This window comes from Lutra lutra, chromosome 14 (genome assembly GCF_902655055.1).
Source record: "Lutra lutra chromosome 14, mLutLut1.2, whole genome shotgun sequence".
Classification (NCBI taxonomy): domain Eukaryota; kingdom Metazoa; phylum Chordata; class Mammalia; order Carnivora; family Mustelidae; genus Lutra; species Lutra lutra.
The window spans coordinates 36,633,987-36,657,828 of record NC_062291.1 but is presented as its reverse complement, the minus strand read 5'-3'; the positions used below and the strand labels follow the sequence as shown (position 1 = coordinate 36,657,828).

The window sequence follows — 23,842 nt, the reverse complement described above, 5'->3', positions numbered from 1 at the left end:
GCCCAGGCATTTGGTACTCACCTGCCATCCCGCTTGTCAATCATGTGGAGGTGCTGCAGAGTGGTGGCGATGTCATGGGGGCACATGCCCGTGGCTCTGCTGATGGCCTTGATACTGATGTGCCTCTCCTGGTGGCGGTAGAGATATTCTAAGATGACACTCTTCCAGTAGGCCAGGTAGGAGAGGCGGCCCAGATCAGAGAGTGGCTTCTCAGGAGACCCTGCTTGGCCTTCTCTTCTAGAAAGCAAATAGCCTAGGGCAGAAAAAGCCAAAGTTGACCTCAGTGTGGTGTTTTCAGACATTGGAACAGGGGCCACTTGGAAATAATGTAAGTAGCCACAAGGTAAAAACAGCACATCAGACTTTATGTATACGATCCTTTTCGGTCATAGTGATCTGATCTCCATCAGGTTTATGCTACCGAGCCTTTGGTAAGTAGCACTGTAAGTCCATTTCCATAGCCAGTGGCCGTGTTCCAAATACACGTCACGGCATATTTAACAAAGCCCAGGTTGAGGACATTACTTCTGATCAATTTCAACATCCAAGTTTCCCACCAGCTTTAGAGGCTTTCAAAAAACGAAATGTCGGGGCATCTGGGTGGCTCAGTGGATTAAGCCTCTGCCTTCGGCTCAGGTCATGACCTGAGGGTCCTGGGATCGAGCCCCACATCAGGCTCTCTACTCATCAGGGAGCCTGCTTCCCCCTCTCTTCTCTGCCTGCCTCTCTGCCTACTTGTGAGCTCGCTCTCTCTCTCTCTGTCAAATAAATAAAATCTTAAAAAAAAAACAAAAAAACCCGAAATGTCAGGCACTTACTCTGAAAGCCTGTTGAGGGACCACCCCAAACATTAATGGGCAAGTTGTTTTCCGCAGGAAGGACCTAATGACCCTTTGACAGCTGGGTCTTAATAAAGGAGAAGGGTCTCTGTTGACTCGGATTCTATATTGCTTGTTACATTTAACTAGTCGGCTGATCTGAAGCTTTGTTGTAGGACTAAGGAGAGAATGTCTTTCAAGTCAACTGCTGCAACTCGTATCAGCTTCACTAGCGCTACTTTCACTCCTTTCATGTAAATTAATTTATAATCCAACCCCAGAACGCTGCTTCTACAAATTAGAACAAAACAACCTCCTTAAAACTAACTGTTTCATGTATATTCAGAAAATCCCCGAGCACAAGCTTCTGAATGTGCACTCTATAGCGTTATGGTGAAGGTTCCTTGGCAAAGGGACTTTAAAATGATTTAGAACTTCAAATCCACTTGCAGGTAATGAATGAAAGCTGGCAGCTGTCTTGGTAATTAAGAACCACTTACGGAGGAGAGAAGAAATGCTATAAACTAATGCTGTCTACCTTGCTCTAATTATCGATTTCAATAGCCTCACCTTCATGATCTTCCTAAATTTAAACAAACATCAGCCACATACAGTAGGTGGCAGCAATTACAAAATCATGGTGCTCTGTAAACCACCCAAATCTTCTTTATCTACATTTCCAAAATGGCTGCAGTCTCAAGAATTTTCTCAATTTTGGATTTTTTTTCTTAGAAGGAGAAATCAGGCCTCTGATACATTCTCCTGGCTCTCAAAATCACTGCGGATAATGCAGAAAGAAGAGAACAAGAAATCCAGTCTGACCCTAGAGGGGTGTAACCACAGCATTTCGCATTTTGACGGTTTTAATCTGAATGTCATTATAAAGAACAAGCATATATTTAACTTTAGGCTTTCCTCAAGTCTTTTGACTTATTTATCTCCTTAACTCAAGTTTAAGTGTAACGTAGTTGATTGAATGCAAACAAGCACAACATTTTCCAGTCAAGCCGCTGTCGACACATCATTCAGCTGCACAGAGAGGCTCTCAGGAGCAGTGTGTCAGGAATGCTAACAGTGACGACCTCAGTGCTCAATCCAGCCCAGATCGTGCCCTGTCAGTTTGGAGAAGAGGGTTCTGCCGCTCAAGTGCAAAGGGTGCCCAGACCTCCCACCACAGATAACGGGCACGTCCATCACCTGCCTCCTAAGTGCTTGGCAGAGGCTCAGCAATTTACCCTGCTGGCTGGAGGACCCAGCTCTGTGCCTGTGTTGGGGGGAGAGGACCACAGTATTCAAGCTATGGAACTACTGCCCCTGTGACCACGAGATCCCACAGTTAAAAGTCTCCTGCAGTGACTGTGAAATTCCCTAGTCCCTCACTGGTTCTTATCTGAACCCCACAGTTAGGGCCACAGAGCCCCACCCACTCCCGCAGCCCAGCAGGAAGATTTCTGTACAACCAAAGCAGTCAGAAGGCGATAGTGCCCGTCTTACATTCTATTCTCCACTGCTATGAGCAACCTTGCCCAGGAGCACGTGGGTTTCTTTGTTCTGTCTTCTCTTCCCTCAATCCCTACCCTGGGCTCAGCTAGAATCCTCCCCAAAACCTGTTTTACACAGCTGTTCACGTTTTCACCCCGAGGTAGTATGAACACACCTTTATCAGGTCCTCAGCCTGACCCGCTCAGGTCCCTGCAACTCTCAGGCATCCTGGGGTCTGTGGAGAGCATTTCAGCATAAACTTCACAGCACCTGCGATTCCCACCACGATAAGTGGCGGTCTCCGGGGACCCCCAACGTGGACACGGTGTGTGGTCTGTGGCTGCTACTGCCACGGCAGAGTCCTGTGGCCCGAGGTGGGCTGGGGAGGGAGCGGCAGGGCACCAAGCCCCGCTGAGCATGCGTCCAGGGAGCCTACTGAGCCCACGGACTTTCACCACAAGCACCCGGACACCGCCCCAGGGAAGGCCACACGGCAGGAAGGCTACCAACATCTGCCAGCAGGTGATACTCTCCCGGGTGTCGGGGAGAAAAAAAATCGTACACCAAAACTCTCACCAGGAAACTTCAAACAGGATTTCAGGGATGCTGGGCACCAACATTTGGGACCACACAAGCCACTGTCTAAAGGTATCACTACATTCCCTGGAGGTAGTTTTTCCTTCTCTGGCTCAGGAGACCCTCAAGGAGCTTGTCCCTACGGAAGGATCTTGTACTTAAGCTGAAAGTCATTTATAAGTCCACGGTCTCCTCCTGAAGGGGACTTTTTTTTTTTTTTTTGACAGACAGAGATCACAAGTAGGCAGAGAGGCAGGCAGGCAGAGAGAGAGAGGAGGAAGCAGGCTCCCTGCCGAGCAGAGAGCCCGATGCGGGGCTCGATCCCAGGACCCTGGGATCATAACCTGAGCCGAAGGCAGAGGCTTAACCCATTGAGCCACCCAGGCGCCCCTGAAGGGGACATTTTTAAATTAAATGGAATCCCTTTCCACAATCAAAGCGACAAAAGGTCAATTTCTGATCCCTTACTACTTAAGTGAAATCACATGTAGTATGTTAAAATGTATAGCTTAGAAAACAAAGTTGTCTACTCTACTACACAGGTGCACTAGGTTGATACAGAACTGAAACTTCCCCTGCAGGAGGCACTTTCCCTCAAGAAAATTGTAGCTGGTAGCACTTCACTAATCTGACCTTTGTTTTTTCTTTCTTTCCAAAGATTTGATATTTATTTATTTATTTATTTATTTATTTATTTATTTGAGAGAGAGAGAGAGAGAGAGAGAGAGAATGAAAGGGACAGGGAGAGTGAATCTGAAGCGGACTCTGTGTGGGGCTCGATTCCACAACCGCAACATCATGACCTGAGCTGAAACCAAGGGTCGGATACTTAACCCACTGAGCCACCCAGGTGCGCCCCCCCCTCTGGCCTTTGTAACATGGAAATGACTTAAATAATGGATTTCCTGCTATCTTTTGTTTCCTTCTCCTTTTTCTAGGCTCCTCAATTCGTAATTACTATATAGCCAACTGACAGAATAATTTTTGTAAGAACATTAAGGTTGTTTATTACAGTGATATGGTGGTTTATGTTACAGCTCTTACATTTAACTTACCAAAAGATTCCGAATAACTGATCTAAGATGCAGGGAAATAAAAAGCACTTATCTTGGAAGCTGGTATATTATCCTGAAGATCTGAAACAAGTACAATACACCCCTGGTGAACAGATTCCCACGGTGCCCAAATACCTTTCCTTAACTGAGGATACTTTGAATCAGAAAACCTGAACTATCCCCCTCGGGGAACCTGGCTGTTCAGGCTAAAAACGAAGTGGTGTTTGGAGGACAAATCCCAGTAGCTGCAATATAATTAATTGCTGGTGAAATTATTTCCTTTAAATTGTCTGTGAGCCAGAGGTGCTGGTTATTCTGTGATCAGGAGACTTGTAATTGGAAACTGACTGGGCCGTAAGCCCCTCACCCACATCAACTATCTCAGTACAACTGAAAGCTGGCTTTCTCTTTTGCTTTACTACAACAACTTATCCAAAGGAAGATGAGGTCTGAGTTTCAGTGTATGGACCACACACTTCACTCAAAAGATTACCAAAGTGTTTTCTTAAGGGGAAAGTTAATTAGAACAATGTGATGTCGGCAAAAAGTAGCATTTCTAAACTGTACTGACTGCATAGGACCCCAATTTACTTCGCTTCCCTGAAGGCTGACCTACTTGTAGTAAGAATCAATTCTCATGTTAACTAGCCCCATTCCTTGTGTTTGAAATGGTTAACTCCATTCTAGGGAAAGGGAAAAAGTGGTAGAAAGTTGCCTTTGTGTAGACAGATCTATTAGGATAAGGAGGGAGCTATCTAGACAAGGTCAAGATTTGTTTTTACAGACCTAAATTCCCAAATTAATTCAGCTCCCAGCATATTAACTGGAAGGTAAACCCTTGTTTAATATGAAACATTCCTTCCTTTTAAACTAGTAATATTTCAAAATTGTACACTGAACCAGAAGTGGAATAATATTCATGGATAAGGATTTCCCCCCAACAAAGGCAGCCACCCCTCATTTTGCACACCTTCATCTTCTACCATCTGGAACCAAAACATACGAACTTCCTCCAGTACAAAGTGTGAACTTTGGCAAGCTACTCCCAATTCCCATCTGTCTGGATTATGTGCGTCTGGGGTTACTAGCTGCTTTTAGGGGAAAATAATCTTCGAGGATTACACACCTTTCATCAGACACCTGTTTAGCTCAGCAAACCTTGCTGAAAGGTTCCTATCACTAGACAGCACTGGGTCTGCAAGCCTGGGAACTGACACCAGGCCAGGGATTTATGGCCGCTCTGGAGCGGAGGAAATCCGATGGCTCTAACAATGTATCTCTTGACTAGGGACTGAAATTCACTGGTCTGTGCTCATCTGTTACTGGTTTCTGGGGTTAAGCAGCTCTGTGACCAAGTGGATGAATGGCGTGTTATCAGTTTAAACAGTGATAAATGAACCTGACAGGCTATTTATGTCTCCTTGCTGAAATCTCGTGGTGGTTTTGCAATTAGTAAGGAAGGAAGCTGAACCTTAGTCTTCCTACTGTTTTCAGAGAACCAGAGTGTTCCAAATGACCCGTGACCTGCCAGATTTCTTACTACTTTCCATTTATTAGAAGATATAAATTTATCCCTAACAAAAGGGTTAATTTTAAATTTCTGAATTATTTTATACTTTAAGAGACTGGTTTCAGAATGTGAAATGTGACCTCTCTCCCATAATTCTATGGGTCTGAAATGCTTATAAAACAATTTGAATAAATACTGCTGGACTTTTCTTACAGTCTTCTCTGTCTACTTCCTATTGACCAGTGGTTTTCAGAGACTGGCCTCCCAGACTGGCAGTATCAGCATCCCCTGGTAACTTGTTGGAACTGCAAATTCTCAGACCTACAAACCAGAATCACTGGGGGCAGGACCCAGCACTTCTGCTTTACGAAGCCCTCCCAGGTGACTCTGAGGCACACAGATGGGAGGACAGCCGCTATAAACTCTGCTGGGGAGCTGCTTTTGATGAGGATGTGAAAACCGCCTTTTGCAGGAGGAGAGCCCCTGGGTAGACAGTGGGACTAAAGAACCTCGATGGGCAAGGAGACCTCACTCAGCAACTTGGTGGTAGAAAACTGGGGATAAGAATCTCCAAAGCCCTACCAGACAGAAATTCAGCAAGAGGTCACTGATTTGCTGAGTGGCTCCGTCCATAAATTTTACGTCTGTACTTCTCAACCGTCATTGTGCAATCACCTGTCACTACTACTGGGCTCTGACTTGGTAGGTCGGGGGTGGGGCCTGAGATTCTGCATTTCTAACAAGTTCCTTTGCTATGGAACTTGGGCCATGCTTGAATTGCAAGGGTTTCTACATTCAATCAGTAGTTCTCAAGTTCTTTGGTCTTGAGACCTCTTTACATATAAAAAATTATTTTAGAGCTTCCATTCATAAGAGCTATACCTATTAATTTTATAGAGAAATTTGACAAATATTTATTTATTAATTCCTTAAGGACCAATAAATCCATTACGTGTTAACATTTTCTTTCTTTTTTTTTTTTTTTAAAGAATTTATTTATTTATTTGACAGAGATTACAAGTAGGCAGAGAGGCAGGCAGAGAGATGGGGGGAAGCAAGCTCCCCGTGGAGCAGAGAGCCCAATGCGGGACTCGATCCCGGGACTCCCAGGATCATGACCTGAGCCGAAGGCAGTCGTCCAACCAACTGAGCCACCCAGGCGTCCCATGTGTTAACATTTTCTTATGAAAAAAAACTGTATTTTCCAAAATGCCAAAGCAAACAAACAAACAAAAAAGAGGGTGACGCTGGGGACGCCTGGGTGGCTCAGTTGGTTGGACGACTGCCTTCGGCTCAGGTCATGATCCTGGGAGTCCCGGGATCGAGTCCCGCATCAGGCTCCCAGCTCCATGGGGAGTCTGCTTCTCTCTCTGACCTTCTCCTCGCTCATGCTCTCTCTCACTGTCTCTCTCTCAAATAAATAAATAAAATCTTAAAAAAAAAAAAAAAGAGGGTGACGCTGTTTTGCATTTTTCTGCAAATCTCTTTACTGTTTGGTTTAAGGGAAAAGCTACATTCTCATATCTGCTTTGGCATTCAATCCGCCTGATATCACAGGTCATGAAATTGCTTGAAAACGCCAATGCACACTCATAAGAGTGCAAAGTACAAGTAACATCTTAGTATTACTTTGAAAATAGTTATGACCTTGCGGACTCCCTAAGGGGGCCTTAGGGATCCCCTAGAGTCCCTGGACCATACTTTTGAGACCATCCACATTAAATAAAAAAATGACAAGAATTTTTAAAACTTGGGCAACAAGGCCACAGGTATTTTAAAACAATATGGCACTTATTAAAGATAGTATGACAGGTCATACGAGGGACTACAGGTTGCTTAAGAGCAAAGGTGCTAGAACCAGACCACCTGGAATGGAATCCAGGGTCCACTATGTACCAACTATGTGACCTTGGCTGGCCAAGTTATTTAACCTCTCTACGTTTCAGGTCCCCCATCCATAAAATTTGGAAGAATAATTGTACCTTCCTCTTAGGGATGTCATCAGAATTAAATGCATAAATGTAAAGCAAGCAGAACCATGCTTGGCACGTTATTGAAACGCTACATGTTGGCTACTATCGTTATTCAAAATAATGAATGAATGAAACCTCAAGGGGATCATTTGGGTGACTAGATGTACTTAATGTAGGGGAAGAAAGAAAACATGGAAGAGAATGTGGACAGAAGGAAGAAGGCAGACTGCTCTACAAAATCAGGTTAAGAAGAGCTACCTCTGTTTTCCTACTTTTGCCTTAGGCACCTAAAAATCATCCATTTACTCCAATGCCTCAGACAAAAGTTCTCCTCTCCTCTCCCTAACCCCCCAGCTAACCACCCAAATATAAATTTAATTAAAGAAAGCAGCAATGAAAAAAAACACACAACGTATTCTGCCTCAGGAATGATCTTAAGAAACTGGAAACTGCAGTTCACAGCAAGCACAGTTCTGTGCTCCCCCAAATTCCCTTTGGCCCTTAAGTCCTTAACTTCAAGGACTATCCTCAGAAAACAGCAAGGCCTTCAAACCACAATAACAATGATTGCTTGAGGGCGTCAGAGGTACCCAGAGACAGTCCCAGGACAGATGAAACAAAGACCCAAATGTTCTAGAAGACCCAAGTTTGTCCCTGGGAAAATGGTCTGAGCCAGCGAAACCCAGAGGAAGGAGACAGCGGGTCTTTGGGGGAAGGAAGGCTGGCTGCTCTGGGTCACATACCAGACTGTGTCTATCTAGGCCGCCTTTTAAGATCTCCCTTCTCACAAGCTCCTGAGCAAACTGCTCAGGATGCTGAGGTCTGGCTCAGTTATGTGGAGGCAACACTGGTCTCTCACTGAACCGGGCACCCACCTCCTTCCTGGCCATGTCCACTGGGGGGAGGAAGGAGGCTCCTTCACCTTCCCGGGGAAGAGCATATGGTAGGGGCACGACCCCATGCTGCTGTGTGTCTGTGCAAAAACCTACAGACCATGCTGGAACTTACTAGAAGAGTTCCATGATTCTGTGACTGGGCGTGAAGAAGGTGGTCATTCTGTGTGTCAGTCACCCGTGGAATATAGGAACTCACCTATTATATGAACCCACAAATAGGGCATCAGGCAGCAGGAAAGGGGACGCTCCTCCCTCTGTGGTGCCCTTGTGTTGAGGAGGGTGAACACCTGTGAACGGGCTTCTGAGTTGGGGATGACCAGGGCCAGAGACAGACCCTCTGTGAGATAGTCACAGGCCAAAAATGAGTCAATGGTATTTTTATAACAGATAATCTAATTCATTGAGAATGGCTCTAGTTCTCCTTTCTTTATCCTCTAGTCTAGCCCACTGCTTCCCAACCTGGCTATACATCAGAATCACGTAGGGGCTTTTAAAAACCACAGATGTGGGGGGTGGGAGGTTGGGGGCACCAGGTGGTGGGTATTGTAGAGGGCACGGATTGCATGGAGCACTGGGTGTGGTGCAAAAATAATGAATACTGTTATGCTGAAAAAAATAAAAAAATTAAAAAAAAAAAAAAAAAAAAAAACCACAGATGTCTGTATCCTACCCAATCTCAACTCCTGCTTATCTTGGGCCAAACTGGTCATGGACATGTATTATGGGTTGTATTAAACAGAGGGTCCTGAGGACTCTACCATGGCCAGAATGTTAAACAGGGGTGCGACACCAGTCCCACTGCTCCATTACTGCCACCCCAAAGGGCTGTGGTAGTAGCAGTGTTGGCCGATGAGAAATCCAAGTAGAAGTTCAATCTTGGGGAAAACGGAGGCATCTAAGAGTTGAGGCTAAAGGGAGGAGATGGTCACTCGGGAAAGAGGGACAGACTTCACACAGGAGTTTTCTTTCTTCAGATGTTTAACTGAGGAGTATTTGTTTACATACGGCATGTTACCACACCAGCAAGGTTCTGGGCTGGTGTACTAGAAGAACATAATTTCTCTAAGAAGATGATCACATATGAAATAGACTGAGCCTCTCAATTTCTTCGTTATGAAAATGAGGCACCTCTGACAAAGGCTGAAATGGTCACGGAGGAAGAGATCTGTCAATATCACTTATTCCCAAACTAAACCTTTTGGGGCAGGATTTTCAAAAAGATCTTCCCTTAAATATAACTGGGAAGGTAACACATTCTTCACGAAGCCCACTGCTTATTACCAATCTAACTTTAAGCTCTGACCCATCACCCAGAGGCACCTCTAGTTAGGTAAAGAGAAAGTACTAGGACCATGGCCTTTGAAGTGATAGAAATTAGAAAGACATGTCAAAATAATGCCTTCCTCTTTGACCTTTTTTGATTTTCCACAGCTCAAATCACTTTTAAATTCTGGCAAGTTTTAGGAAAAACAAATTTTCAAACACAAAACATTTTTAAGATGAAGTAATTTGGCATTTCTTTTTTTTTAAAGATTTTATTTATTTGACAGACAGAGATCACAGGTAGGCAGAGAGGCAGGCAGAGAGAGAGGAGGAAGCAGGCTCCCTGCCGAACAGAGAGCCCGATGCGGGGCTCGATCCCAGGACCCTGAGATCATGACCTGAGCTGAAGGCAGAGGCCTTAACCCACTGAGCCACCCAGGCGTCCCGTAATTTGGCATTTTAAAATTGTTTCCTCTCTATTATAAACAGGCAAAAGTCCACTTTAGAGATTCAATCCAAAAAACTATTTCAGAAACAAATTTAATTCTTCCAAGGTAAGACCTGGATAAAATGTTCACGCCTAAGCAACAAAATCCTGGTAACAAGAATTTACCATTGAGAAGTTGTAAGATTTTAAACATCGCACTCAACACGTATGCACTTTAAATGAAGCATCTGGTCCAAGCAAAGAGCTGCTTATAGTGCCTCACCTGTAAGACCATTCTCTGGTTGTTGGAACGTTGTAATTGAACTTTTCCTTCCTTAGATAAACTAATAAACTGAGGCTGAGGTTCTGTGGGGGCAGCTGAGGTGGTTCACAGCGAGCTGTCTGGTCTAATCCTACCTGCAGACTAAGGGAAAGTGCTTCTATCAGCGTGGACCCTGCCACGATTTCAGAACCAAGCTCTGGGACTCTGGGAATCGGAACGGTTAGAAGAGCAACTCTCCTTTTCACTGGCTCTCGCACAACCCACCCCAAATTCTGTGTGTGTGTGTACCAGCTATAATTTTCTAAAACAGAACAAAGAAATTAATTCTGAGTGATAAGCTTTCACACACCAAACACAATCCTATAGCAAGACTGAAGAAAGGAAAAAGTGAGGAATACAAATCTCTCTAAAGGTTTTCTTTGTCCTCAAATTACATTTCAAAGGGAATCTGTGAGTTTTTGGGATAACGTTTGAAAATCAAAGCACAGATCATTGCCCAATCTGACTGATCAATTAATGTTGAAAACGTAAGGTGGGGAACCCATCTCCAGTTGTCCCCAGGTCATTTAGACAAACAGTCCCATCCCACTGGTCTACAGAACTCGAAAACATCTCTTTTCACTTAAAAAAAAAAAAATATATATATATATATATATATATAAATATATCTATCTATCTCCCAAACACTTTCCAACAGGATTTAAGGTAAAAAACCTCTGGCAATAAATGGCGGCGTCCCACTGGGTGACTGATGAGCCCATTTTGGCAGACAGGCAGCCCATGTGCAGGCTGTGGTGGGATGAGGTGCCCCACTAAGTGGCTGGCTGGTTTGCCAGCAGCTCTGGTGTCACCTAGGTATCTAGTCTTTAATCCTATAGGAACCTTAGAGCCCAAAGTGGCTAGAGTTAGATGTTAGCTGTTGGAGAAACAAAAATGTATAAAATATCATCCCTGGCAGTATTTATTAAAAGACGCCCATTAAGAGCCCTTCAGTGGGTAGGTGATAACTTTCTCCAAGTCCACTCTTAACCCTGCCTCCCTAAAGCCAGCAGCGCTTAGAGCTGAGCCTTCAGTAACAATATATTAGTATCAGCACAGCTATGGCCACGGTATTATCCCCGTGAGCCTTTTACTGCGGGGTCACTGTTAATCAAAGAATCTCCGTTCATCTTTCCAAGGACTGGAGTGGTTTAGTCCTGTGTTCAGCAGCTGAGTGTGTCCTATGTTCCAGGCGCTTTCCTAGTCAGGGTGTGCAGAGACACTCCATTTTCTAAATTTAATAAGGAAAAAAGCTCTGGGAGTTTAATTTCTAAACTACTATGCAACTGCTGAACGCAAGAACCACAAACTACATAAATAACAGGAACTCGAATAGACATGTTAACAGCTAAAGTTCGTTTTTAAGAATCAATTCAATATGCTGCATTGCAAGCAATCAATCACACTGCAATCATCATTTACAAATCAAAGTACAAGGCAGATACTCATGGGGTATATACAAGTAGGTGGAAGTGTGTGATTATGGACAAGCAGATTGAAACTGTAAATTATGTAACTGTCTCTTGTAATTACCCTGCTTGAGAACCAAAAGAAACTTCCTGTATAATTTTGCAGGAGAATGGGGACGGAGATACAGAATTGCTTTTTTAGTTGGGTTTAACCCTTCAACAGCTATTTAATTATGTGTGATAAGGTCAAAGAAAGTTTATGCTTAATTTATGAAGAGTTGTCAGGGAGGTATTTCAAAGTAATCCTCCGAAAAGCTGCAGATTATTAATGAAACCCGATGATTTCGCTTCCTCCTCAGGAAAGATTTATCTAAATTATTTGGTAAAATAAACAACATTTAAAACAAATTCACAGACGTCATTCATTTTATTTTCTCACTAACAACATTCATTATGGTCTCCAAGTTTTTAACTGGATGCAACTTGAAAAGCTGCAGGGGTAGAAGGCTGTCAAGAGTTCTCAGACGTATCTTCTGCTTTGGTAGGAAAAAAAATCTCATTAACTTCCTTAAATTCATGGGGAAAAGCTCCAACACTGGGCAAACCACAGGGCAGGACTTCTAATCTATGAACACAGAACCATCATCTTCTTAAGAAGAAGGAAGCCTGTTTTTTGCAATAAATAATCAGCAAAACTTCCTTTCAGCATATTTTAAGACACTCTAGCCTTTTTCTTTCCCTTTCTTAAAATCTAGCATTTTTTTTTAAAGACTTTATTTATTTATTTGACAGAGAGAGATCACAAGTAGACAGAGAGGCAGGCAGAGAGAGAGAGAGAGAGAGAGAGAGGGAAGCAGGCTCCCTGCTGAGCAGAGAGCCCGATGCGGGACTCGATCCCAGGACCCTGAGATCATGACCTGAGCCGAAGGCAGCGGCTTAACCCACTGAGCCACCCAGGCGCCCTAAAATCTAGCATTTAATATCTTTTCTCTTCTGTAAGCACGGTTTCTGGTGCCTAAGGATCTGCCCCAAATACCAGAACTTTGAATACCCCAGCATTCTGGGAGGAAGGAAGTTACAGTGGTGCTTTCCCTCATTTTAAATCAAGAAAGAGAAAAAGAGAAAAAAGAGGGAGGGAAGGAAGAGGGGAGAGGGCAAGAAGGGTGAGATAGACAGACAAGGAACGTGAGAGCTTCCAATGCTGCTGGGCCTCTCCGTATGGTGTTCTCTCTCCCATCCACCCCATCCTCACAGCCATTCTTTGTCTGAACGCACTAGTCTAACACCACTCGGTTAACGTACAACTCTTCAATTATGTTTCTCTAGGTTTAAGAGTGGAAACACAATTCACAGAAATGGAGTTTTCTAATGGACTAGACTCGACACTTGAGAGGATATGATTCTGGTACATTTCAGTACATTTCCTTCACATAAAACTAGTCTTGCAAAGTCTGATGTGGAGAAGCTCCCAAGACACCAAATAGCTGTACACACATTTTGATTTTAAAACAGTAAAAGTGGAAAATTCTAACTTTTTTATTTTACTTTTTATTTTGTTTGTTTTTTATTTTCTTTTAGAGAGAGAGACTGCTAGCAGGAGTTGGGGGGGCGAGGTGCATAGGGAGAGGGAGAGAATCTACAGCAGGCTCCACACCCAATGTGCAGCCTGACGTGGGGCTTAATCCCATGACCCCAAGATCATGACCCAAGCCGAAACCAAGAGTCAGGGCTAAGCCAAGTCAGCCACCTAGGCACCCGAAAAACTGTATCGCTTTTAAAAACATCATTAACCTAATGCCACCAATAAATCAAAGTTTTCATTTTAAGAGTTACAAAAATCTAAGCTCCAAAGAGATACCATAGGGCATGGACTCCCATTTTAAGACCATCACTTTCTTAAAACAAACAAACAATAAAAACAATAAAAATGGCTACAACAATAAAAATAAAACATAGATTTAGAAAACAATATTAAACAATATATAGCTGAATGAAAGGGAACCACCCTTGTAATCATCACCCAGGATCAAGAAATAGAAGTTCGCCAGTCACGCCATAAAACCTTCCATTTGTCCCATCCCAGTCACCTCTCCTTTTTCCCTCACAAGGAACCACTACCCTGGGACGCCTGGGTGGCTCAGTGGGTTAAAGCCTCTGCCTTCGGCTCAGGTCAAGATCTCGAGGACTTGGGATGGAGCCCCGCATCCGGCTCTCTGCTCAGCAGGGAGCTTGCTTCCTCTTCTCTCTCTGCCTGCCTCTCTACTTGTGATCTCTGTCTGACAAAAAAAAAATAAATAAAATCTAAAAAAAAAAAAAAAAGGAACCACTACCCCGACTTTCATGGTAATCCCTTGTGTTTCTATATACTTTTACCACCAACATATCCCTGGTACCACAATACAGTCTTGCCCGTTTAAAAGACTGTATCTTTTTTTTTTTAAAATATTTTATTTATTTATTTGACAGAGAGAAATCACAAGTAGGCAGAGAGGCAGGCAGAGAGAGAGAGGAGGAAGCAGGCTTCCCGCTGAGCAGAAAGCCCGATGTGGGGCTCGAACCCAGGACCTGGGATCATGACCTGAGCCGAAGGCAGCGGCTTAACCCACTGAGCCACCCAGGCGCCCCAAGACTGTATCTTTTAAGTCTCTGTTAAGTCTATGGGTTCCCCTCTCCACCCCTTCCTTTTTCTTATAATTTATCTATTGATGAACTGGGGCTATCTGACCTAAAGGGTTTCCATAATCTGGATTTTGCTGATTGCATACACGTGATTGCATACACATGATGCAGTTCAATTTGTTCCTCTTTCCTGTGTTCCTACAAAATGGCAGCTGGATCCAGAGGCTCAGTGAGACTTTAGGTTCCATCCTCTAGCAAAACTACGGGTGATGGCATATCCTTTGATCAGGAAGCATATAATTTCTGGCTGTGTCCCTTTCCACAGTGTCTGCTGCTACTGAAGTTCAAGGTCTAGATCAGTTAATTCATTGGCAAAATCGCAGAACAGCCATGTTTTATTTTTATTTATTTTTTAAAAAATCACTTTAAAAAAAAAAAAGATTTTTATTTATTTATCTGACAGAGATCACAAGTAGGCAGAGAGGCAGGCAGAAGAGAGAGGGGGAAGCAGGCTCCCCACCGAGCAGAGAGCCCGATGCAGGGCTCGAACCCAGGATCCTGGGATCATGACCTGAGCTGAAGGCAGAGGCTTTAACCCAACTGAGCCACCCAGGCACCCCAAACAGCCATGTTTTAATTCTATCACTTCATTCCTTTTCATTTCATTTGTTAGCTGGAATATGTTTATAAAAAGATGTTTACCCTCATTAACCATTTGTTTACCTAGTGGTATAGTTCATATGGGAGAGGCAAGTTAAATGATTTATTTATCCATTTTTTAGGATAATGAACTGGTCCCTATCATCCTCTAAATTTAAGTGTTATTATGAATGTGTGAGTTTAAACATTTGGTGAGTTTCAATTGTTGTCTTTACTGTTATATTTATTGTCCTGTGGGAGCCTCTTCAAGTTAAATTATGAGCCCTTTTGAAAAGGTCTTAATAGCATTTGCCACCTTGCTATCTAGTATGAAAGAAGAAACAGTCCAAACACTCCTTTTTACAGAAAGAACTCTCTGCATCATTTTAAATGATTCAACCCCCCCCAAAAGGACATATGCAAATATACTGTGTACAGTGAGGTCTACCTGTATTACATTTCCTGAAGATTGCACCAACACATTTTTAATTCTCTCTGTTATATAATCACGTTGTGTATTTTTTTCAATGTAGACAGTTACATGCATAACTGAATTGCTTTTAATCCACTCAACTATTTTAAAGCACTTCATAAACTTTAATTTAAAACAATTTTGTTGAAAAAAAGGAGCTCCTCTATGATGTTAACACAAAGGAGGACTCAATAGAAATAATTACAAAACAGAGGTTTTTGTATTAGTAAACATGAACATGTACCACTAATACTAGAGTAAAAACAAGCTAACCACAAATTGATGATTGAAGGAAAAAAAAAAATCAGATTCCTAACTAGTATTTTCCTACCAGAATTCTAAACAAATGAGAGAAAACTCTTTTGTTTTTCCCAAAACAAACTGATGTGGGAAAAAAAATACTACCTCATAGACAGCTAAAATTATAAATGTGCTGGTCAGAAATCCCATCAGGAGAGGATGTTATCTTAGGATATTGTGTTGCGAATGTTAAGACTACAAACTGGGAAGTATGTTTAAGGGGACTGGTTCCCTGGAAACCAAAACCAGGTATAGTACTCATCTTAATCAATCAGAACAGACTCTTGATCTTAGGAAGCATTCTTCCCTTGCATGTACCTGAAGTGGGAAAAGGAAAAGAGTTGGAGTCATTTCCTCTTCTGTCCTGGCACAGCCCCATGTGTCACCCAAACATTCAGTGTCGTGTGCTTGGGATGAATCCTTCATGTGCCGACCACCCACTAGCCTAGGGGCAAGGCCTGGACCCTTTATCCTTATGGTCTCATCACCGAGGCCAGCCCTTGGCAGAGTCCATATAAATAAAGCATGTTTACTGAAGAAGTGATCCGGGAATGGAGAAGGGCAAAAAACAGATGGAGAGATCTCAGGTCAAAAATCAGCTGCCCTAAGCCAGCTAGGTGACTGTGATAGGTGCTGTCAGGGACACACAGAAGAGCGCTGATGAGATGTCGGCATTCCCTTATTTACTTTTACTCCCACGACAGACCCTTTTTTGGCTCACCTACTATGTGTATCCCACTGTGCTCACGGCTTGGAGTTCAGTAGTGGGCCAGCCTGACCCTCATGATAGTGCTGTCAAGCTTCTCTTTTTGGCTGAAGACAGGTTTTCCCAAACTAATTATGTGAACAGAATTTGCCCAGTAGTATGGTTTCAAAATGACTCACTACAAATGCCGGTCAGTGTCAGAAATCCAAACAGACAAAAAGATTTGTAAAAACAATCCACCTGCCTGCCAAGTCTTGAAAAAATTCTAAGCTATGTAAGGAGAAACGGTAGCTCTAAACCGTATGTTTCTTATTTACAACATTATCATTGATGCAATGAATACAAACTATTCCATAAGAGCTATTTATTTGCTCTTATTTATGACAAGCTTTGTTAAAAAAAAAAAAGATACATAAATAAATCGTTAGCTGCACTGCCTCATGCAACTTATTTCTATGCATTCGGTAATAGTCAACCTCGATGAATAAATCACCGAGAGCTCAATTTTCAACCTTGATGTTATCTTCAACATATTAAAATATATTGCACTTCAGCCCAATGTCATAAAACAGTCATGACAAAGGCTTTTATCACAACATATTATAACAAGAAAATAAGGAAAAGTAGCCATTTCCCTTATTATATTATAAACTAGAATCCTATTAAATATATATGTCACCATGATATTTATTCTTCTGTAAGTCAAAGCACGTCTTCCAAAACCCAGAAGTCTGAGGACACAGCTGCTGGTCCAGTGTTTCCACAAGTGTCATGGTGGATGTGTGGGGAGGATATCTCAGAGAAGGCTATAAAGGACCTGAGCCCCATTTCAAAAGCATAACTGATTATTCTTTAATGACTGCCCGGGCTGTGCTCACCCAGAGAGAGAGCTGCCGGGAGAGCTCTGCAAAGAAAAAAAAAAGCTTTCTTGATGGTTCCTTAACACGGAAGTTGGAATTTTCCTTCCAAAATAAATGCATGAAGAAATGAATTATCTGATGAAAGTCAGGAAAAGAGAAGCTTCTCTCTTCAACCAACTGTGTGTAAATGTGAATTCTGTCACAGCTCTCATCTCTCCGCCCAAGGGTAACAGTGGATAATGGCAATCTTCTTTCTGACGCAGCTTAAATGATCCTAAGATAGAAGCTGAGCTTGAACAAAGACACCAGCCCTCAAAAGGAAGCAGGGCACACCTGACATCTTTTGGAAGTAAGTAAACCACAGCTGACTGATTATGTTCTAATAAAATTAAACTCTTCATAAGAATCACGTGTGAGGAAAGTACATTAAGAAGCTCTTCTCACAGTAATTCATTCAACATTTGGTCAACAAATAATAAGGACCCACTAAGTGCCAGGTTCGCCCAGGAGGTGAGACTGCCCCTGAGAACAAAGTCTTTATCCCCAGGAATCTTACTTTTGGTGAAGGAAATGGGCAATAAATAATACACAAAAGACACATGCAACTTTCTAAGTGACTCTACACTTGGCTTAGCCTTTAGCATTTTTTTAATAGTCGGTGCCACTGAAAAAGGAGAAAACTATTAAATAAAAGTTGCATAAGGAAATAAATACCACATGTCAAATTTATAGCTCCTTCATTCACTTTACTTACAGGGAATCAGAGAGTTTCAGTCATGTAACATGTCCCTAAGAGACATTGTCATGGTCCCTCAAAACCTTTGATGCTCAGCTTGTAGGGCTCAGAAATGGGGGAAAGCAAACTACTTACACTGCAACCTACCGAAGGGAGAACTGAGGCCCCAAGTGCGTGCTTCCCGGCCTCTACCCCATCACAGAGAAGACAGAATTCACGTGTCTTGCTCGGGTAAAGGATGACACTGCTCTAAGTGAGATGACAGGCACCAGAGTTCTGGCCACCATGGTGCTGAAGGTCGTGCTATCTGTGCCTCCCTATAACTGTCCTCAGGTCACCCGCTGGGAAGGGCAGTGATGCCCAGAGACCCTTGAGGTGGGATGTGTCACCAGGACCTGTCAGTCCAGGACCAGCTCCTGGAAAGAATGTGCTCACCCTAAAATTATACTCAACTTGCTGTCAGAAAGAAGTTAGTGACCCCCATACAGTCTCAGCAACTTAAGAGTTTACCAGCAGTTGGGGAAAACAGGCCTTACTAGAATACAACCAATTGGATTTCTAAATTAAAATTCCTATTTACCTGGAGAGAGGCCTGTCAGTATCAAAAATTTGCTCCAGGGCGCCTGGGTGGCTCAAATAGTGAAGTGTCTGCCTTCAGCTCAGGTCATGATCCCAGGGTCCTGGGACTGAGTTCCGCATCAGGCTCCCTGCTCTGCGGGGAGCCTGCTTCTCCCCCTACCGCTCCCCCTGCTTGTGCTCTTTCACTCTCTCTCTAAGAAATAAATCTCTAAAAAAGAAAAAAAAAATTGCTCCAAAAAAGTTTTCAGGTAGGATGAAACAACTCTAAATCTCTCGTTATAGGTAGTCTTAAATTCTTTTTTTATTATTATTTTATTTATTTATTTATTTATTTATTTGACAGAGAGAGAGAGAGAGAGAGAGAGAGAAATCACAAGTAGGCAGAAGTAGGCAGAGAGGCAGGCAGATAGAGCGGGAGAAGCACCATCCCTGCTGAGCAGAGAGCCTGATGCGGGGCTCCATCCCAGAACCCTGGGATCATGACCTGAGCCAAAGGCAGAGGCTTAACCCACTGAGCCACCCAGACGGCCCTCGTCTTAAATCCTAAAGTTTTACTTAAATTGTGCTTTGAAAAGTTTCTAAGTGGCAGCCCTTTTACAATAGTCTGTTGAAGGCAGACTATTAAAACTGCAAGTTGCTAGCGGATGACCTCAACTACTATGACGCGTACTCCTGAATTTAGGTATCAAATATTACAACATTTAAGCCAGTGGCTAGCATCTAAGATACGGGGGAAGAAGTTATTCTCTCTTTGAGAGAGTGGATATAGTTACCCTCCGAACAGCACATCCTTTCTTTCTAATTCTGTCTGATGGACCTAGAAGAGCTCTGAGAAGGAGGAAGTGGGAAAACCACTCAGAAGATGCTTCCTTGTTCTAAGGATTGCTTCCTCAGGAAATCAGTCAAGAGTTATAAGAAGGCTAAGGAAAGACAAGCCTGGACTCTCTAGGTACCTGAGAAATCCCTGTCATTAGAACCAAAAGGGAGAAAGAATGAAGGTGTGGAAATTAACCCAGTAATTCTCAGTGAGAAAGAAACTAGGTATTAAATGGTACCAAGAGGCATCTTTCCTCCCAAGTTTCTTATATTCCTATTTTTCTTAAATCCAGGTATATGTGTGTCTATGTGTGGCATTTTGAAGAAAAGAGAAATCAAAGGACACTGCTGACTACACTAACAAGGTGACCAAAGTCGTAACACGTAGGCACAAAACTGGGTCATCGGCACTCAACTTGCAGCAGCACTCACCTAACACAGACTCAGTTCTTAAATGGTATACATTTCTCACAAAAACCACAGAGAAACCCCTCAACCGAAATCACGGAAAAGGTCAGCAAACGGGACTTCCTGCAAGTCCTAATTCATTCAATCACTCCTACGTCCTCTCGAGTTCTATTTCCTAAAAGACAATCTGGAGACCCTGCACGGTATTTTAATACTGAATGAAGCAAGCCAAGAATTGATTCTGCTTCCAAACTTTCATCATTAGTCTACAAATAAACAGACACTAATTTTTAAAAATGCCTAAGTGTACAGTTAATGGATAATTTATGTAACTGATAAACTTACTGGCTATGTACTAGTCTCAGAAGACTGAAGGTGTAAGTTTGTAGACTTTTGGACCCACTGTCATCTACCCTTTATAAAACCCTCCCCAAGGTTATGCCAAAGCTGAAACAAACAAGGAAGAAAGTTAAGATTTAGTATTCTTATAATTCTCGTTAGCATGTTTGATTAAATTAGGAAAGAAATTTGGAATTTCATCAAATGCCCTTTCCGAATTTGCATTAAACAACCCGTCTGGATATCACTTTTTGTTTTTCCCATCACTGCTCCCTGGCCTTCTTGCTACCAGTGCTCCAGCCTCTGTAGTTTAAAAAACAAACACCAGGGGTGCCTAGGTGGCTCAGTGGGTTAAGTTTCTGCCTTCAGCTCAGGTCATGATCTCAGGGTCCTGGGATCGAGCCCCAAATCAGGCTCTCTGCTCAGCTGGGAGCCTGCTTCCCCTCACCCTCTGCCTACTTGTGATCTCTCTCTGTCAAATAAATAAATAAAATCTTAAAAAAAAAAACCCAAAAACAAAATCCAACAGCAACAACAAACAAACCAGGTTCCTTGATGGTTAAGCTTTCAGAATTCACTTTTTAAAATTCCACAAAAACCACGGTCCTCCAAAGTATACTTCTTACGCCGTCTCTTAATCTTCTTCTCTGGGGCACTGAACACTGGCTGGGGAGTGATTCTGGACAGGTTTCTTAGTGATAACAGTAACCAGCCTCCTAAGGTCTTTGCAAGGACGGAGCACATTAACCTGCGTGATTCAGGGGACAATGCCTGGCACACAGTAAGTGCTCCAGAAAGGTCAGCTAGGATTAAGACGACTGTTGTTGCAATGCTGACCTCTTTTGCTTCCCTGACACCTTTCTCCCCTGATTCTTTTCCTACTTTTGGACCCTTTTCAGTAGCCTTCATAACGTCCTCATCCTCTATTAGCCCTTAACACGTTGTAACTTCAAGGACTCCATTCTCAGCTCTGTCTCCCTATGCTCTCCCGGGTTGTTCTCATCGATATCGATGGTTGCCCCCACTACAGTCTGCCTACCACTCCCAGGAGTTCCCTTTAATCCATTCCCCTCCTGAGCTCCAAACTCCCAGGAAAACTGCACATGGACGGTCACGATCACAGTGAAGGCAACGTGGCCAAAGCTGCACTTACTACCTTTCCCAAGCTCAGTTCATTCATCCATTCATCTAGCACTGACTGAGCAGCAGAGGCGCTGGGCAGAGTTCTACCTGCTGCAGAATAGGAAAATACCTGCTTCATTTCCACGTGTCCTCGCTGCCACTCCCCTAGGTCAGGCCTTCACGGATTCCTAGTTTTCTTCACTTTTTACAGCAAAAAGTAGGAAGCAGAAAATAAAAACTGCCTGTAATTCTAATTCTAGACATAATCTGGAAGTGTGTTTCTTTCCCTTCTTTGAACATACTTTTTATGTAATTGAGAACATACATATATACAATTTTAAAAAACCATGTATTTATTATAACCATCTTCCTATTTCATTAAAAATTCCTTAGAACATTAATTCTTTTTTTAAAAAATATTTATTTATTTGACAGACAGAGATCACAAGTAGGCAGAGAGGCAGGCAGAGAGAGATAGAGGAGGAAGCAGGCTCCCCGCCAAGCAGAGAACCCAATGCGGTACTCGATCCCAGGACCCTGAGATCATGACCTGAGCCAAAGGCATAGGCTTAACCCACTGAGCCACCCAGGTGCCCCTAGAATATTAATTCTTAATAGCTAATGTTCTATTATATAGATGTACCGTAATTTTCTCAGGGTAATGGTTCTCTCTTACTTTTGAATATTGAGAGGGTTTCAGTTTTTTCTTTCTACTATAAACAATGACACCATGACAGACAACTATACCAAAACATTAACTCTTTGAGTAACAGAAGTGTGGGGGACTTAATTTTCTCTTGGTATTTTATCTATGTTTTCTAACTTTCTACTACGGGTTTATACTGCTATAATTGGGGGAGGGGGAAAGGAGCAGGAAAGTCCACTCTTTAAAAAACTAACGCAAAACAAAACATGTTACATTAAATATGAAATTAATGCACACTGACGAAAGTATACTGATTTCCTTAGAATAAATTTCTTTCTGATGTTTTTGATATATGCCATCAAAGTTCTGGAAAATGTCTACCAATTTACACCCCCTCCAGTATAAATACAAGAGCCCACCTAAGTCAACTTAGATCTGGCTATATTTAAAAGTGTTTGCTAATTTGGTAGGCAAAAAATTATAATCTTGCAGTTATTTGAATTTGCATTTTTAAATCACCAACAGTTTTTGGTTTTTTCCTTTTCTCATTTTAATTAGCCATTTGTACTTGACAGACTTCAGAGCAACGTGGCCTAGAGTCTAAGTGCTTGGACTCAAACTAGAGCAGTGCCATTTGTAGTCAGTATAGCTGAGCCTTGTTTCCTCACCCATAAAACAAGATTAAAATGTCTCAACCAGTGTTGTGTTGAATGAGTCAGCACTCTCAGGAAAGTGGCTGACACACAGTAGGTGCTCAGCAAATGTCAGCAACCTTGCTGCCACCAAAGAGTTTCCTTTTCTGTGCATTCTGCATTCATGTCCTCTGCTCATTTTTCTTTTCTTTTCTTTTTTTTTTTTTTTTTTGATTTTTTTTATTTATTTTTTTGACAGATGGAGATCACAAGTAGACAGAGAGGCAGGCAGAGAGAGAGGAAGGGAAACAGGCTCTGCGCTGAGCAGAGAGCCCGATGCGGGGCTCAATCCCAGGACCCTGGGATCATGACCTGAGCCGAAGGCAGAGGCTTTAACCCACTGAGCCACCCAGGTGCCCCTGCTCATTTTTCTATTAAGGTTTATGCTTTAACATGATCAAACCCTTCCTTTTAAATATTTGTTTAAATTCTATAGCTGTCAAAGCTTTGCCTGGCATGTTTGTTGCAAACATCTTTCCCATTATGTTTGCTTTTAAAATATTAAAAATTTTTTTTACTGTATAGACATTTTACCTTTTTTATATAGTCAAACTATCTGTATATGCTTCTGTGATTTCTTTCATTGTGTTAACACTTAGTGTTAGGATGTCCTTGACCTTCCAAGGATCAGAGGATTGCATATCCTTTCTTCTACGTTTTAAAAGTTTTTGTGTTTTCATTTTTTGTTAATCATCTAAATCTTTCTTATTTATTTTTTTTTAAAGATTTTATTTATTTATTTGACAGAGAGATCACAAGCAGGCAGAGAGGCAGGCAGAGAGAGAGGAGGAAGCAGGCCCCCTGCCGAGCTGAGATCATGACCTGAGCCAAAGGCAGCAGCCCAACCCACTGAGCCACCCAGGCGCCCCAAAATCTTTCTTTTTTTAAAGAGAGAGAGTAAGCAAGCAGGGGGAGAGGCAGAGGAAGAGAATATTAAGCAGGCTCCACATCCAGCATGGAGTCCGATGCGGGGCTTGATCTCCCAGTCCCAAAATCATGACCTGAGCTGAAATCAGGAAAGCAAGAGCTGGACACCTAACCATCCAGGCACCTCGGATCATCTAAATCTTGAATCTACCTGGAGTTCCTTCTGCAGTTACTCAAACATCTAACATGTTTCCTCACATGATCATCATTCAGATTCTCTTGGTCTGGAATGTTTTCATTCAACTTGTTA

At 42.6% G+C, this 23,842-nt stretch overlaps 1 protein-coding gene across 5 annotated transcripts in view; it reads right to left on the bottom strand.

Moving 5' to 3' along the window:
- The window catches only part of KAT6B (lysine acetyltransferase 6B), a 191,012-nt gene that overhangs the window by 10,185 nt on the left and 156,985 nt on the right, over window positions 1-23,842 (bottom strand). For all 5 annotated transcript variants that reach the window (XM_047701348.1, XM_047701347.1, XM_047701346.1 and 2 more), the window contains exon 14: window positions 22-253. In XM_047701348.1, the coding sequence (XP_047557304.1) occupies window positions 22-253 (232 nt within the window). The remainder of the gene's footprint in view (window positions 1-21; window positions 254-23,842) is intronic.